This window comes from Patiria miniata, unplaced genomic scaffold (assembly GCF_015706575.1).
Source record: "Patiria miniata isolate m_02_andy unplaced genomic scaffold, ASM1570657v1 HiC_scaffold_21, whole genome shotgun sequence".
In the NCBI taxonomy this organism is placed as follows: domain Eukaryota; kingdom Metazoa; phylum Echinodermata; class Asteroidea; order Valvatida; family Asterinidae; genus Patiria; species Patiria miniata.
In genome coordinates this window covers 5,537,576-5,553,724 of record NW_024037060.1, presented here as the reverse complement: position 1 = coordinate 5,553,724, position 16,149 = coordinate 5,537,576, and the positions used below count along the sequence as shown (strand labels likewise).

The window sequence follows — 16,149 nt, the reverse complement described above, 5'->3', positions numbered from 1 at the left end:
AATAAGGAACTATCGAGGTGAGTGAAAATTTATCTTCTCCTCCGGTCACACAGAACCAAGAGGAAAAAGCGTCTCAATATTCTGTATTTTGAGCAATATGGCACCTGGTATTTCTACCTGCATTTTAAACCTCACTTTGAAGTAAAGTGGAGCTAGCCAGAAAAATTCCTCTCTTTAACTTTCAAATTGGTCCTTAAATGACATTTAATGAAAACATTTTTGATGTTATTTACTATAAGCATAGTGAATTGCATTTTGTACATGAGGTTGTATTTTGCAATTTTGAATATTGTGCGATAAAATTCTGCAATTCTTCTCTTTAAGTATCTCATTTTTAATATATCTAGATATTAGAATAGGCACCCTACATGTGTGGTCGTTGCCAACAAAATTTCATCGTTGCCAACAAAATACATTGAGTTTGTCTTTTGATTGTACGTTGAAATGCCATTCCTGAACGCGAAAGCCCTTTTGATTTAGACTAATTTGCATGTGAATACCTGCCAATTTGTTTGTCAAACATACATGTACATGCCTTTTGGCGCATTGCGCATTTCACACATTGTTTCACATGCAAAATCGAGAGCCATTAGCGCGAGCCGTGCACGTGAGCCCCTCGTGGCCGGCGCAGTGTGGGCGTGTTCATAGACTCCGACGACTCTTATTGGTCGAAAAGTTGAAAGGCCGCGCGTTCGGTATGCGGCCAGGTGCACCGTCTTTGCTACACTTTCAAAGACATTCCAGCAAGGGGTTTTAGGATTATACTCAAACGTTGGAGTAAACATGTTAAGATTTTCGTTAAGATTGGAGGGTTCCTTGGAATTTGGTTTGCCTTTTTGTTATAATTGTATTAAAATGACGGGTTTAAAACTTACCAGAACAAATAGCTTCGAGCTTTTATTTAATTATTTAAAGATGATATGAAAAAGCTGAACACCATGAATTCGAGGAGTTAACAACGGAGCCAACGGATTTTATCATAAACCTGAAATTAATGCAAGCACACTAATTAGAGTATTATACTAGGGCGGTATTCCAATGGACCAATATCAATTTTATGGACAATGTTTCCACGGATACCAAATTTGTATAAAGTGCTCAAAATAATGAACTTTACACCATTAGCTTTAGGGTAACTTGTATATTATAAATGCTACTATAAGTTCAAGAGGACAGCAGAAGAAAACATATTGAGAGCTGAATTGTTTTGATTATGATTGTATAAATGTAGATTTTAAAAGATAGCCGACGGAATTATTTAAAGCTCATAAGAATTGGAGACGACCTGCTGTTGAGATCAAGACCAGCAAAATTGGACGTTTGGAAGAAGGCAAATAAGGCAAAGTTATGATTGTATTAAATGAAAGATTACGATTCAGGTTAAGGCGTAGGATTAAGGCGGGGTGGGGTGGGGGTATAGGCACATGGCGCGCGTAGGCAGCCGAGCACACCAGCAGCAGCGTAAGGGATCGTGACCTGGCACAGCCATGGTGTAAAACAATAACTTATAAAAATCTTTTAACAAAACCATTACAAAGTTACAAAAATTACCTTTTCGAGGCACAGTAAAAATCGTCGGGCAAATCGTAGCTTGATTCTTAAAAAAATAATTAACGGTAGTCAATTAAAAATCTGTATCGATAGTGCATTCTAATGGGGAAAAAACACAATGCTATCAATATCAGAAAATTTCTTTTTAATATCAGTTTTGGTTTTTGATATAAGTAGACACACGTTACTGAGATCTAAGGTTACACGGGTTGATGAGCATCCGTCATTTATAAAATAGGAGGACATCTTTGGGGTAGTTTTCGTAATGTTATAATTGTAGGTATGATATCGTCTTCCCGAGAAAGTGTTCATGGATTGGTGATATCTTGTAGGTGAGATGCCGTCTTCCCGAGAAAAAAAAAAATTTCCCGGGTAGATGATATCTTGTAAATAAGACATCGTCTTCCCGAGATAATGTGTCATCACGGGTTGGTGATATCTGTTTGTATAGGGTGAGATGTTGTCTTCTCGAGAAAAAAATCTCTAGTCGATGATATCTTGTAGGTGAAATATCCTCTTCCCGAGAAAGAAAACAGTTCTCGGATTGAAGATATCGTGTTGGTCAGATGTCATCTTCTCGAGAAAAAGTATATCTCGGGTGGATGATGTCTTGTAGGTTAGATATCGTCTTTCCGAGATAATATTTTATCACGGATTGGTGATATCTTTTAGGTGAGATGTCGTCTTCTCGAGGAAAAATAATATTTCTCGGGTTGACTATATCTTTTGGGTGAGATGTTATCTTCTCGAGAAAGTAAAATATTTCTCGGGTTGATGATATCTTGTAAGATGTCGTGTTTCCGAGATAAATTTCATCACGGATTGGTGATATCTTTTAGGTGAGATGTTATCTTCTCGAGAAAGTAAAATATTTCTCGGGTTGATGATATTTTGTAGGATATCGTCATCCAGAGATGACTATTCACTGGTTGACGATATCTTGATATTTATATTTCCCGATACCAAATCAGTTAATTATTTCATTAAAAACGGATGATAGATGTCTACCTTCCGTGATAAAAAAAAAACAATTGATGTTATCAACTCATAGCTACTACGGAGCTTTTTAAAATATAATTATTGAAAAAAAAATTCTTTTACTGATTATTTTGAATAAAAATCATAAAAACAGCTTTTCTAATAAAAACACATTAACTGGAAAATAATATGAAAATGTATACAAGACGTTTTAAATCTTAAGTTCAGAAAAAATCAAAGAGGTTTTCCTTTTTAAAGAAAAAAAGACTAAGACAAAGCTATGTAGTAAAATAAAAATATAAACATGAAAGTGTATAAATAGCAGCTGGTAATAAAATAATATTAATAATAAATAAATAAATAAGTTTAGCGTACTGCAAAAAGCGAGGAAATAGCAGCTTGCGAGACAATTAGGAACATTGGGAATTGGGGAGGGAACGAAAGTTATTAATTTTTACCAACGTTATCCTAACAATCTTCAAGCATTGGCAATAATAACGCCAGCTGAAGTATATGGAAAAAAGTTGAGTTTTAAAGTTTGGGGAATTTATTTTAATAATATAAACTGAAGAATCAGCGATGAAGATTGATCCTCGGAGATGTTACATCAACAGAAATCAATGTCAAATCAATGGCATTGCCTTGAGCTTTGCCGCATCACAACCATAATAAGTTTGCTGATTATTTTTGTATAAAGCCAAAGCAATTACCTTGACGAATTAATGGTGTAAAGATGTTCATTATGCATACCTTTAAAATTTTTGCGAAATAATCCTGTAAACTGTTGTGTAGGATAATGTCCATTGGAATGCCGTTAAAGTATATGATTGAGAAGGACGACACCCTTGATGGGTGCTACTACTGTATTGATTAATACGACACCCTTGATGGGTGCTACTATTGATTAACACGACCCCCTTGATGGGTGCTACTATTGAGAATAACGTCACCTTTGATGGGTTCTACTATTGAGAAATACGACACCCTGAGTGCTAATATTGAGAAGGACGACACCCTTGATGGGTGGAACTATTGAGAAGAACGACACCCTTGATGGGTGCTACTACTGTATTGATACGCACGACACCCTTGATGGGTGCTACTATTTATTAACACGTCACCCTTGATAGGTGCTACTATTGAGAATAACGTGACCCTTTATGGGTTCTACTATATTGAGAATAGCTTCACCCTTGATGGGTGCTACTTTTGAAATACGACACCCTTAATGCTATTATAGAGAAGGACGACACCCTTGATGGGTGCTACTATTGAGAAGGACGACACCCTTGATGGGTGCTACTATTGAGAAGGACGCCACACTTGATGGGTGTTACTGTATTGATTAACACGACACCCTTGACGTGTGATACTATCATCGAGAAAGACCTCACCCTTGATGGGTGTTGCTATTGAGAAATACGACACCCTTGATGGGTGCTATACTATTGAGAAATACTAAAGAATTACTAATGTATAAAATTGTAAAACCAGCACGAGATTATGCTTTGTAAAGAGGACAAAGAGAGTTAAAGATAATAATTATATTTTCCAAGGAACCTCTCCGCACGATTCTTACTTAAGACACAATCTTACCAAGCACCAGATGGGAAAGGAATGAAAATCCCGCCGCTTTGATATGTTCAAAATAAATTGGAGATAATTTGTTTCTAAATACCAACTGGTTTGGGTGTCAGTAAAGTGCGATTCCGAAAATAATTATGTACATGTATTCGAAATGAGCACTAGCGCGCTAGCTCTCGGTTCGATTGAAAATGACTTTCAAAAGATAACATGTATACATTAAAATACAAAAATCCTCAAGGGTAACATTTAATCAGTGAGGAGAAATTCTAGGAGCTGATTCGTGAAATCGAAAAAGAAAACTGATTGTCAATTTCGGGTATATTAAAACAGCAAATGTATCGTTCGTTAACGATTACGAGCTCGTGTTGAGTTTGAGTGCGAACAAAGTTAGTGTCAATCATTAAATTTTGTCAATCATTTGACCGATTTGTGTATACAAATAAGATGATGGACCTGCGGGTATGGATTAAAACAACAAACATATCGTTCGTTCACGATTACGAGTTTGTGTTGAGTTCGAGCGCGAACAAAGTTAATGTCTATCAGTTGTCAATCATTTTTTTACGGACTATCCGCCTTCCGTACTTTTCCGATTTGCGTGTAGGATAGGAAGAAAAAAGTCGGTGTATATCGACCTGCAGGTATGGATATAAACAACAAATTTAAAGTTCGTTAACGAAGTTCGTGTTGAGTTCGAGTGCGAACAAAGTTGTGTTCGGGCTCAAGTGGAAACACATTTATACATGAGTTCGGAGTGCGAGTACGATAACGAGTTCGTTTTGAGTTCGAGTGCGAACAAAATATACGAGTACAAGTCGAAAGACGATTATGTCTACGAGTAGAAGTACTTATTTCTGTTAAACCACGGAGCACCTGCTATTTTAAGGATTTTATGTCGAAATGGTGGGGCCATGTGTAGTAAATCGTTCTGCTTCTCTTCCAATTTGCAACATCTGCACATTTTTGTTTAATCTTGCACGATAATGTCTCCTGCATGACATTTAAAGACAATGATTGTGAGACGTATACTGTCATGTTTGCATAGAATATTTTTTTCCGTTTGTGACAATTCGTGTTAGATATTTAGGGCCATGTGTACGATTGAACTTTTTTAAATTCCAGTCGCGTCTATCATGCATGTTCTCGTCGTGCTACATTGATTCTCATTGTGAAAAAAAATCCTAGGGCCATGGGTACAAAACTTGCATCGCCGGTTTGTAGAGATTTCTGTCAAACCCGACATTTTTTGGCGTTATCTTCTGTCATTATATGACAGATAATTTACAGGATTCCAGGGCCATGTGAACATGACTTACTTTGTTTTTTGTAAAAAATCTCTCTAATTTATTATGCAAGAATTATTTTAGGGCCATGTGGTGCAGTGTAGAGATCTTATATTCCTCCGTGCTGTATAAATTCTTCCGATAGCCAGACGTGTATTTTCTTGAAAACTGCTTGTGCATTCATATCATCCCGTCTTGAGTGCGAATCATTGTGTAAATTACTCTAGGGACATGTGTTAAGTATCAATAGCTATTTTGAAGCCGTGAAAACCTGAAATGGTGGATCTAAGTTTTCTTGTATATGACTGTATTCATCATCTGATGTTGTAACTTGACCGTGGATCATGACGTGACATACTCTATTAGGGCCATGATTAAAATCTACTTATTTTGTCCGTGTGACGCTAAAAAGTTTTTTTGGGGGAGATTTATTGTTTAATAAAAATGCTCTACATGCCATGTGCAGATCTCACAGATTCCTTGCAACATGTGACGGTCGTGAAATGTAATCAGAATGATGGTTTCAACGATTCCACGATTATTTTGCGACTTGAAATAGTCTCTGATCCTTGTCGAAATGTGTCTTATGGACATAGATTATTGTTTGTGATTTGTTCTATAATATTCGATTCGTAAAGATCGATAATTGCCTTTAGTATTAGGGCCATTGTGTGAAGTTTGTGAATTGTACAGGTGTAATGACACCTGTTACGTCGGATACCTTAATTGTAATACACCTCTGTAAGGTGTATAGCTTGAATGTACAGGGTGAAACGATGTGCATCGATTGATTTTTTTTTTAAACAACCGCAACACCATTGGAGGTTTTGATCGATGGTACATGTACTTTTCAATTCTGATAAGTCTGATCACAAGTGGTCAGCAATGTGAATGTTGTTTCCCTTTCATGCGCGCTGCTTTGTACTGGAATTATCATCTTCGCGGCCAGTTGGTACGCCAATTATCTATTTAGAATAAGCTAAGCTTTCTTTCTAAACGGATGAATCCATTACAGTGGTCAGCCTCAGATAAGGGCCACTAATTGGATTATCTTCACTGTCGTTAATGTAAGATACTTTGCACCCAGTTAGGCCTAGATATCTCATATAGCGTAGACCTAAACTAAGTTTCGCTTTCAAGTTCTGTGATTGTATCTTTATAGTGGTCAGGTACTAGGACCATTAATATACGTTTTCCTTCTCTTTATACCACAGCACCGTACCGGTCACAAATTTGATCAGGAAACCACTGTTCATTGTAGTAACATAACCTAGCTCCGCTAGGAAGACTTCCTTTATTTTCAGCAACTTGCAATTAGATTAGGAGGACCGGCAAGCCAGAGTGCTCATGTCAGGAGCTGATGACACGGAGGAACCGGAAGCAGGGAGGAGGAACACCGGATGGCTGGACGACCCTGCTTGCCGGGCATCCCATTACTGATATCCCAGGTAAACATTAATGTTATTGTCCTTTCGAAAAATATCTTAGGATGATTCAAGTTGTTCTGCATGTTGTGTCTGCTGTTAATGCTACCTTACTTTTAAAAAAATACGATAAATGTTGAAGAAAATAAATTTAATATGAAATAATAATCATTTAACAACTTCAAAAATCCACAAATAAAAAGAAGAGCAACCGGCGCATTATTGTCCACACACATTTTATTACATGTGTTCCTTCTAATCTTCTGGCAGAGTCGACGGTATGCAAGATGAGATATCAGTCTGGACGAAGATAAGATCACTTCTGAATCCCAAGGAACCGGAAACAGGGAGGAGGACCGACGGAAGGACTGAAGACCTGCTTGCAGAGCAAGTCTTCACCAATTCTTGAGGTAATTTATAGCAAAAGTGATTTAGATGTATTTTTCATTTATTCATTATCAATTTTTGTCTTAGTCTTCGGGAAGTGGCATATCAATTTTTTATGACATATCTTCTCATCCGATAGTGGGGTTGTGCTTCGAATGTGAACAAAAATGTATATTAGATATTATTTCTTTTATCTTTGCAGATTCCCCTTGCTTCGTATAAGCAGCAGAGACGATGATAAAAAAAACCCCCATAAGTGCAGTTGTTCATAAGGGCATGAACACGAATTTTACTAGTATTAAACACTTGACTGAGTTTTACAATAGCTAGCTCCAGAAAGTTCCAATACGTTTCTCTTAAAAAAGTCATCACATTTTAATAATCCGAGGAATGTATAAAAAAAAACACCATCCCATTTCAATTTAAATCCCTCCGAAATCCTGCTGATGGATAAATATAAAAAGCTGCATATGTCAACTTATTTAATCATGTGGTTTAATACCTAAGTGGTCGTAGTCAGTCTGCCGTCTTGAAGGCCTATCCCTCAAAATTACAATCTGTTTAAGTATGCATATGACTCCACTTTAACGTGTTTAGCTCCTCCTGTGTTAACCAAAATAGAAAGGAAATTGACTATGATACTGCAGATTTTCACAATTGGTGGGTAAGAAAAATATCTTTTACGTCAACAAAGCTAAATGTAATCCTTATTGGTTCAAGGCAGACAATTTCCCATACATTTGTACTGGCCTGAACGTGTGCGTTGCTGAGTCTTTTATTGTAAATGTAAAGTCTTAATTGTGAATGCTTGAGTGTGAAACATTAATTTGGGGCCCAAAGTGTTGAATGCGTAAGGAAAACACTTTCGTCCTACATTATTTTAAACAGAATTCGCGACGGATTATGTTCCCCAAAGCAGTCTGCATACACTTTTTGAGAGCTTAGTTAGGCCAAATCATAGAATACTGTATGCAGTGGCGGCGCTAGTAGGGGTGGGGGGATTGATCCCCGCCACTGAGCGTTTCCAGCAATTTAACCTCGTAAACTTCTTCGTGAAGGAATTAATGTAATGCACAGGCCTACATTTAAATTTGGTTTTAAAAAATACGTTTTCAAATGTAGGCCTATCACATTGTTCAATGAATTAATTGGCATTAAGATTGTAGTCATACGGTTTTAAAACATAGTGTCGCAAATGAGAATGAAAAATAAAAGTTCATAACTTTAAAAACTTATAAAATCAATGGAAATAAACATATTGGACAGGTTTTTTTAAAGTTTTTTTTTAACAAAATAAACAAAATTCGAGTCGCATATGTCCTTTGCAAACTGTTTGATCTTGATCACAGCTTTGTCGGAAAATTGAAGAAAGCGGTTGCATACACTAGGCACGCCCACATAATTATCAGGAAGGGAAAGACTTTTCCCTCTTTTTTTTAAAAATCAAAACAATTGTCCATCATTTGTTTACACCATCATGTACTAGAATTAAGTTTTTATGTTTTTGAAATAGCCGAACAGTTAATGCTATAGCTAATATAAACGAGACATACACGTCTATCTTCACCCAAAAACACACACAAAATGTTCCTAGTAATTTAAAAAAAGATATCAATAACAAAACAATTCTCTATATTTCTCTCCTTTATGACCAGTGTCGATTTCCACTATAAAAGCGAATTCCCTCCCACATTTTTCCTCTGCTGCCAAACCCCACCCTCTTTCCCCTCCCCCTTTTTAGGACGATGAACTTTTGGACACAATCGGTGGATTTCCCTTTGTGTGACGACTGCCCTCTTGCGATCATCAATGTCCAGTCGTCTGGTTCCAATGTCCATATATCGTGCTATCGAGTCGTTCCGTAGCAGGTACCATACCTAAATTTTGGCCATTATAAATTTTGCAGAAGCTCGCAGAAGTCGCAACAAATAAGGAGAGCGGTGAAAAAATGTAATCTGAATCGCTCGTGCTCAACAAAATATGCTATTTTTTGACTAAGGTACATCAAACCAAGCTTTGTACCTTAACTCTGACAGGTAAGAAGCAATAATGAGCTGGTATTACTAGTAGTAATTAGACTGTTTTTGGGCCAATGTGAAATTCGGGTTCTGAATTTCAATAACATGAATAATGGCCCTTTTGACAATGTTTGACCATGGAGCTCCATGTTTATCATGTGGACTTATTTAGTAATAGTTTAGCCCCATAAATGTGGCCTATTTACTGGACTGCCTCCGTAAACATAGGCCACACATCCACATGTACAAAAACGTGTCGCACTTTGCCAAATTTTGATTTTCGCATTTAGGCTTAGTTTGTAGAATTTTTTCGCTTTAGAAGCATACTCACCATGCTCACCCTCTTTATAGTCCGAGTAACTTGGACCCAACTTATCGCCTTTTTTAACATTTGGACATGGTCTGGCGATAGTAAGGTCCAAGCTAATACCGCGAGCTGGACAACACCGTCCCAAAAACCAACATTTTCCAACAAAAAACATCAGATTTCACCTTCAAAACGGCCTCCAAATTACTAGATATGCCACCTGAGGTACAAGTAGACATCGATGATTAAGATGGTTGTACTGAAGTTTACTTACGATCCAGAAAAAAAAGTGAAATTTTCCGTTCATTTCGGAGAGCTCCCCTCGCGATCTTGAACACGTTAAATTTCCGATCGTGTTTAATGTTTGAACGACGCGATTTCTTCTTCATGCCCAGCGTACATTCGATGGTCCCCATATCCCGAGTGCGATTCCGTTACCGAGCGCGCGCGATGCATCGATTATGATAATGAGTCACGTTTGTAAACACATACACATGTGCATTTCGAACTGTAAAAAGGGAATCGGGAACCAGCTTGAACTGGTATCCGCCATAAAAGCTGCGCTAGTTCCCGACTCCCTATTATCGATTGAAATGCACATGTGTTTACAAACGTGATCCAGTCTACTCATTATCATAATCGATGCATCGCGCGCGCTCGGTAACGGAATCGCACTCGGGAAAAATAATTAGTCTGGTTCCCAGACCAAAAGATTCTGACTACTCCTGAATCTTTTGGTTTGAAAACCAGACTAAAAATAAATAAGTTAGTCTGGTTCTCAGACCAAAAGATTCTGACTATTCCTGAATCTTTTGGTCTGGGAACCAGACTAAAAATAAATAAGATGTTCATTTTTTATCAGAATGTCAATTTTGAGTGTCATTTAGTCAACTGTTTTGGTGAGTCTTTCCCTTCCTTTATAGGAACAGGGTCCTAAAAGTAAGGATTACCGTGATCTGTTCTATAAAGTCAAAATTAGCAGTGACAAATTTTGAATTTTTACTGAGAAATTCACATTTTCAGACCAGTCCCATAGATAGCGTTTGTGCACTTCTCTAAAGTGGAAAACGAATTATTTGTTTGATTCCTGAAATGAATCAAATGTGTGGGGGATCTTTTAAACCGTCACACTTTGAAGTGATTATTTATTACAGTAAGACTGTCAGTCTTTTTTTGTGTTCTTCCGAAGCATGGATCTTGGGGATGGTAGCTCAAGCCATACCCTCATGCCGCAATCTACAAGCTCCACTGGTCTCTTCAACTACTCGGGGTTTGAAGACGATGTGACCAAGGAGTCCTCACACCTGTCTGTGGATGCTGGGTAAGATCAAGAGAGAAGCGTATAAAATGAGCAGAATGATAAAAGAGCCTAGGGGCATTAAAGGTAGAGTAGAGCATTTGTGCATTTGTTTTGTTTGAAGAAACAAAAGTGCTCAAAATCTAAAGACGGGTGCTGAACAACTAACCTGATGACGTTTTTACTCTGTTAATGCTGCATATTCCGAGAAAACAATATTCTAGGATCTCGATTTCAATTCAAATTTGCTGAGTCATTGTCAATTACCAACCAACTACTAGCAGAAATTTCCAAAAATGCGTAAGAGGGATAATTTCACAGGGAGTTTAGTGCCATTATTATCTTTAAATCAAGTAATCTTTTTAACCATAATTTGGTGTTACTTTTGGATAAATGATCTACAGCTCAGTAGTGTAAACACTACAGTAAATGTAACTTCATCTCTTTGTTTCTCATATCACCTCCATAAAAAAAGTTTAGGACTTTTCTGAAAATCTTTGACTTGCAAATCGCCTTCCAATTTGATTTTATTAGACGATTCTTTGTTTTGTTTTTAGTTTGTTGCTTTGAGCACTTGGCAAATCAAACGAAAAATACAATCATTAGAATTGTTGAGATGGATGATAAATAATGACTGAATGATCATGGCCATGTGATGAATTTTCAAAAGTCATTTTGTGGAGGCAATGTTTTATTGCAGTAGTTTTCCGTCAAGTAATGGCGCCAACATGACCAGTAGCCTGAGCCAGTCTATGACCAACCCTGAGATCATCACGGACATCTCACAAGGTAAACATGTCTTTAGAATGTCTACGCTCAGTGCAAAAGCAAACGTGAATGCTGATTTTAGATGTCACTTCAAGTATTTGAATACATTGTGTACATTTTTAATTTCATTTTGCTGTGAATTCCTTGTGACGTCAAATGTGGCTCACATTTAATTGACTTTCTTACATTGGGATGACAAACACTTGTTTAATTAGATTTTGTCAACCTTGCTATTGTTCTAACTGCAAGTATATCGGTTGTGTGCAGCAGCACTGGGCAGTGTGTTTGTAGTTGAAAATTTTACCATCTTCATGGCAAAATTTTTCTGTTGACTATTTGGAACACTTTTGAACAGTTTGTCAAAAATATGGAAGAATATCAGGATTGATGACATTCGATTTCATTTGAATGAATGCAGTTGAGATTCTTCAGCAAGATAATTCCCAAGATGCTCCAGAGGCCAACAAAGAAGAGGTAAGACAAATGGATGTTCTTTTACACTTCAACCCTTACTCCTCATCCCTCAAGTTCCTCCCTAATTCCTCAGAACGTTCTGGAGGGTTTTATTTTTTGCAGGATTGAGGAAGGTAGAGTGAGGACACTATTTTATGATGCATGATGGTGCCTATGAGTAGTGTGCATTTACGGGTAGAACTGAAACCGGGTACATATTGAAGTAAAACAACGGTATGGTGCCCGTAAAAGAAACCCAACCTCAAAATTCAAGTCCTGGAAGTTGTCTGAAGGGCTTTATAGCTTTACTGTGTAAACTGCAACTTCCGTGAGCATCATCTGTTCCATGTTCAAATGCACATGAAAGTGAAATCTGTTTTTATTTTCCATGTAGCCTGGTTTTCATTTTGAAAATTCCCCACAAATGCCATTGAGAACCTTTCTTTTTCATTGTCTGAGAAATTAGTAAAAAAATTATAAAGTTGGTTACGGGTACCAGATCCCATAATTTTGAACCGGTTCCCGATATCTGCGGTCGGGTACTCGGGTGCCCGGTTCCGATGCACACCCCTAATGCCTATTTAAAGTTTTAGTTAAAAAAATTAAGGTAAAAAGGTTTCCTGCATAGTACTGGAGTTTGGAGGATATCAGGATTGAACTTAGCTATAATGACTTAGGGAAATCTGGTTTGACATTGTGTTAAGTTATATCAGTTTAAATATGCAGGCTTTAATGAATTGAAACGAGTTACAGTCTCTTTTTCATATAGACATGTGGAAAATATTGGCATCTCGTTGAAAGTCCCAAAATACTTTTGAAAGAGCAAGGGTTAAACGTCTTTGTATATTTACATTTGTTCTCAGACGACAAAAAGCAAACCTGGTTGGACTAAGGGCAAGAAGCGACGGAGGTTGAAGGACGTCAACGCCCCGCGAGCTCCGCTGACCGGCTACGTCCGCTTCTTGAATGACCGACGGGATAAAGCGAGGGCTGACAACCCTAACATGTCGTTCGCCGAGATCACGCGCATGCTGGGCAAGGAATGGACAACACTGTCACAGAGTGAGAAACAGGTAGGAATCAAACATGCTCGTAGCTAGGCATGACAAAGTACAGCAGTAGGATTTGGACCTTTTCATCAAAATCTTAAAACCAGGATCGAAGATGCCCGTGATCACGAATTGGAATAAAAACAGACCCATTGGTTAAAGCTGTTCCGTTGTCTGAGATCAAACTCAAGATATTTTGGCAATTTCTGCAGATTTGGGGTTCGAGTCCAACCAGTGCAGTTACAATGTGTGTGTCCTTGGGCAAGGCATTTGAAGTATTGCATTTGAAGTGCCCTTAGTGTGAAAATTTGTGGTACCCTGCTGTGGTGGGAGAAAGCGGGGATTTCAAAATCCGGTTATCCTTATTTTTTCAAACTGAATAACGGTTATCTGATTTCACCGGAAGTTCCCATTCAGCTCACAGTCATGCCAACAAAAAGTTGCGAGTGAGGTGCTGCATGCAATGCTGTACACCTGGGTTTGGTAGACATGTAGTGGGATTGAATGACCAAAACTCTTGAGAGTTGTAATGTTGAAAAAATGGGTGGGAAGTCTCTGATCAGATGAATGGGCAAGCTATTACCAAGAAAACTGTTAGCGAGTGAATGCAGTTACAGTTAAGAACCATGGAGCCAATAGGGGGACGTTCCAGTTGTTTTCTTTAGCTTGTACCACAAAAAAATGGAAGGCCTAATTTTGTTTAAGGTTGGTTTTGAATATCCGGTTTCCAAAATCCAAACTGAGTAGTGGAATTCAAACCAAATTTTAAAAATCTGAATTTAATCCCACCACTATTAAAGTATACTCAGTAGGAGCAGAGACCGGCATTGTATGTGCCCACTAAACAGAATAATATTGGGTAATGGTAAAAATTGTGCAGATATGCCCATTTTAGTTAAGTTCCAAAAATAAAATTTGCTCTTTTTGTTTTGCAGTGCTATCTTGACGAGGCAGATAAAGATAAGGAAAGATACGTCAAGGAGCTGGACCAGTACCAGCAGACAGAGGCCTACAGAGTCTTCACAAAGAAACAACAGGAGAGGAAAAAGAAGGGAGAAGCAGGGGAGGAGGGTGAGACCCAGACCAACGGAACCGGACTAGAGGTTAGACTGGATGCCTGCCCCCTATGGATTACTTGGGTCTTTTGATTGGTCATGATAGCCCTTTACGTGTAACTGTCTGTAATCTGATTGGCTGAGATCACAATTGACTTCAAGAACATGGTGTATGTATGCATAAATTATATTTGACCTTATGAGGTCAAGACTACGGAAACATGTTCGGACTTGGAAGCTGTGTCCTGATGTTTGTTAGCAAAGTTGATGACATTTTCTTTGGTTTTGGTTTTGTGTCTGAGAGTCTAACTGTTGACTGGGACTTCAGGCCAGTGTTGCAAACTTTAAATACTAGACTTAGAATTTTACTCTTACAGATTGAAGAACATTTTTGTGTTTTTCTTCTTGAGCCTAATAAACTACGAAATGTCTTTCGCACATTTTCTCAGGGAAAAAAAAAGGAATATGCAAAGGTTACCATCTTTTTTTCTTTTGACAGTACACAGACGAAATTCGGATGGATGACGAGTTACCAGGTTTTGACGTTCCCATTTTCACTGAAGAATTCCTCAACTACAACAAATGTAAGCATTATAAAGTCCGTCATTCTGTCTCATTTTGCCAAAACGCCTCACATGTATCGAGGTTTCGAACATGAACAGCTCAGGAAAGATTTGTCTTCTCATATACTCATTTATTTTCATTCAGCTCGTGAGAATGAGCTACGCCAGCTCCGCAAGTCCACGACGGAGTACGAAGAGCAGAACGCCATCCTCCAGAAACACATCGACAACATGAAGGCTGCCATCTCCAAGCTAGAGACAGAGGCTGTGCAGCAGCGGAACACCAACATGACGCTGCAGCAACACCTGCAGGCGCTGCGGGTCTCTCTGACCACAAGCTTTGCTGTCATCCCCCTCCCTGGTAAGTTGGGCCCATGGTGTCACAAGACAAACTTTACTCACCCGTGGTCAAAATCCACCTGTTAATTGTGTAATCAACGAAAAGATCAAGTATCGCAGTCCTTCAGAATGACTCCAGAGCTTAGTCAATGGAAACATTAAAACATAAAGTTTGTCTGTCTGAAACCGAAATCTATTTGGTTCTCCGTAACTCTGATTAAGTGCCAGATGGAAACCGGTGTTTATTATTTTAGTCAAATTTTGTTTTTCATTTAGGATCAGAAGAGACCCCAACTTTGGCCACCATCGACACCTACATGAACAAGCTGCATCAGCTGATTCTGGACTCCCCACAGGAAAATGCCAATCTCATTGCCATGGTCAGGGAGATTGTAGGCAAACTGGACCTACAGAGGTAGGTAATCACAAGGGATGAGGGAATAATATAGGAATGTGTAGAAGCTGTAGAAGATTTTGAAATTGTGTGTCTTGTTATTTTTAATTTTTTTTTATTGGATTTTACTCTTTACTGCAGTGATCCCAAGTTATGACCTTCATATGTCAACCGATATGCAACAGGATCTGCCAATCAAGTCTATCCGCTCCCTGTCTCTTCGTTTTTAATTTGATGTTTCTGACCAGTTGCCAGTTTCGTGGTGCTGCTTATTACAGCAAGCGTATGGACTCCATGCGCAGACAGTAGAGGGCGCTTTTTGACCACATATAAAAGCTCCAGTGGAGGGACACATTGCGGGCGCGTACTGTTTTGCATGTTTATGGCGCGAAGTACGCACGATTATTTTAATTTTTTTTACAATTTAAATTGTAAATGTACGCAAAACAGTGGTATCTCCCAACTCGACTTTTGTGATCATTGAAAGGGGTACTTGTGCACAAATCCATAGCGAAAAGAGTCGCGCAACCATTTAGTATATTTTGTGGCTTAAAGAAGTGAATACAATGCAGATGTCTATTGTTGCTTCACCATCCAAGCAGATTTTGTCTTGGAGGTTGATATAAGTTTGCCTGCTGTCTCCATGAAATGGAAGGCGGTTTTGTCAGTGAAACGTTGGTGCATAGCTGCACCTAG

General features: G+C 38.3%; 1 protein-coding gene and 1 long non-coding RNA gene across 5 annotated transcripts; both read left to right on the top strand.

Annotated features, from left to right (window-relative positions):
* The first annotated feature begins 4,999 nt into the window (after positions 1-4,999).
* Positions 5,000-7,448, top strand: LOC119729806. Its single transcript, XR_005271277.1, has 3 exons — positions 5,000-6,847; positions 7,094-7,233; positions 7,413-7,448. It is a non-coding gene; the product is annotated as an uncharacterized LOC119729806 (long non-coding RNA).
* Positions 7,449-9,004: 1,556 nt separating this feature from the next.
* On the top strand, positions 9,005-16,015 carry LOC119729805 (high mobility group protein 20A-like). Of its 4 annotated transcripts, none has more exons than XM_038202587.1 (10): positions 9,005-9,078; positions 10,725-10,856; positions 11,536-11,621; positions 12,019-12,074; positions 12,917-13,126; positions 14,038-14,205; positions 14,657-14,741; positions 14,866-15,081; positions 15,336-15,474; positions 15,595-16,015. In XM_038202587.1, the coding sequence occupies exons 1-10, from the start codon at positions 9,020-9,022 to the stop codon at positions 15,608-15,610; spliced, it is 1,167 nt and encodes a 388-aa protein (XP_038058515.1). In that variant the 5' UTR covers positions 9,005-9,019; the 3' UTR covers positions 15,611-16,015. The 4 variants fall into 4 exon arrangements, with proteins under 4 accessions (XP_038058515.1, XP_038058514.1, XP_038058517.1 ...); XM_038202586.1 differs by having other exon boundaries at positions 11,533-11,621; XM_038202589.1 differs by lacking the exon at positions 9,005-9,078 and adding an exon at positions 9,092-9,246.
* Positions 16,016-16,149: the final 134 nt, after the last annotated feature.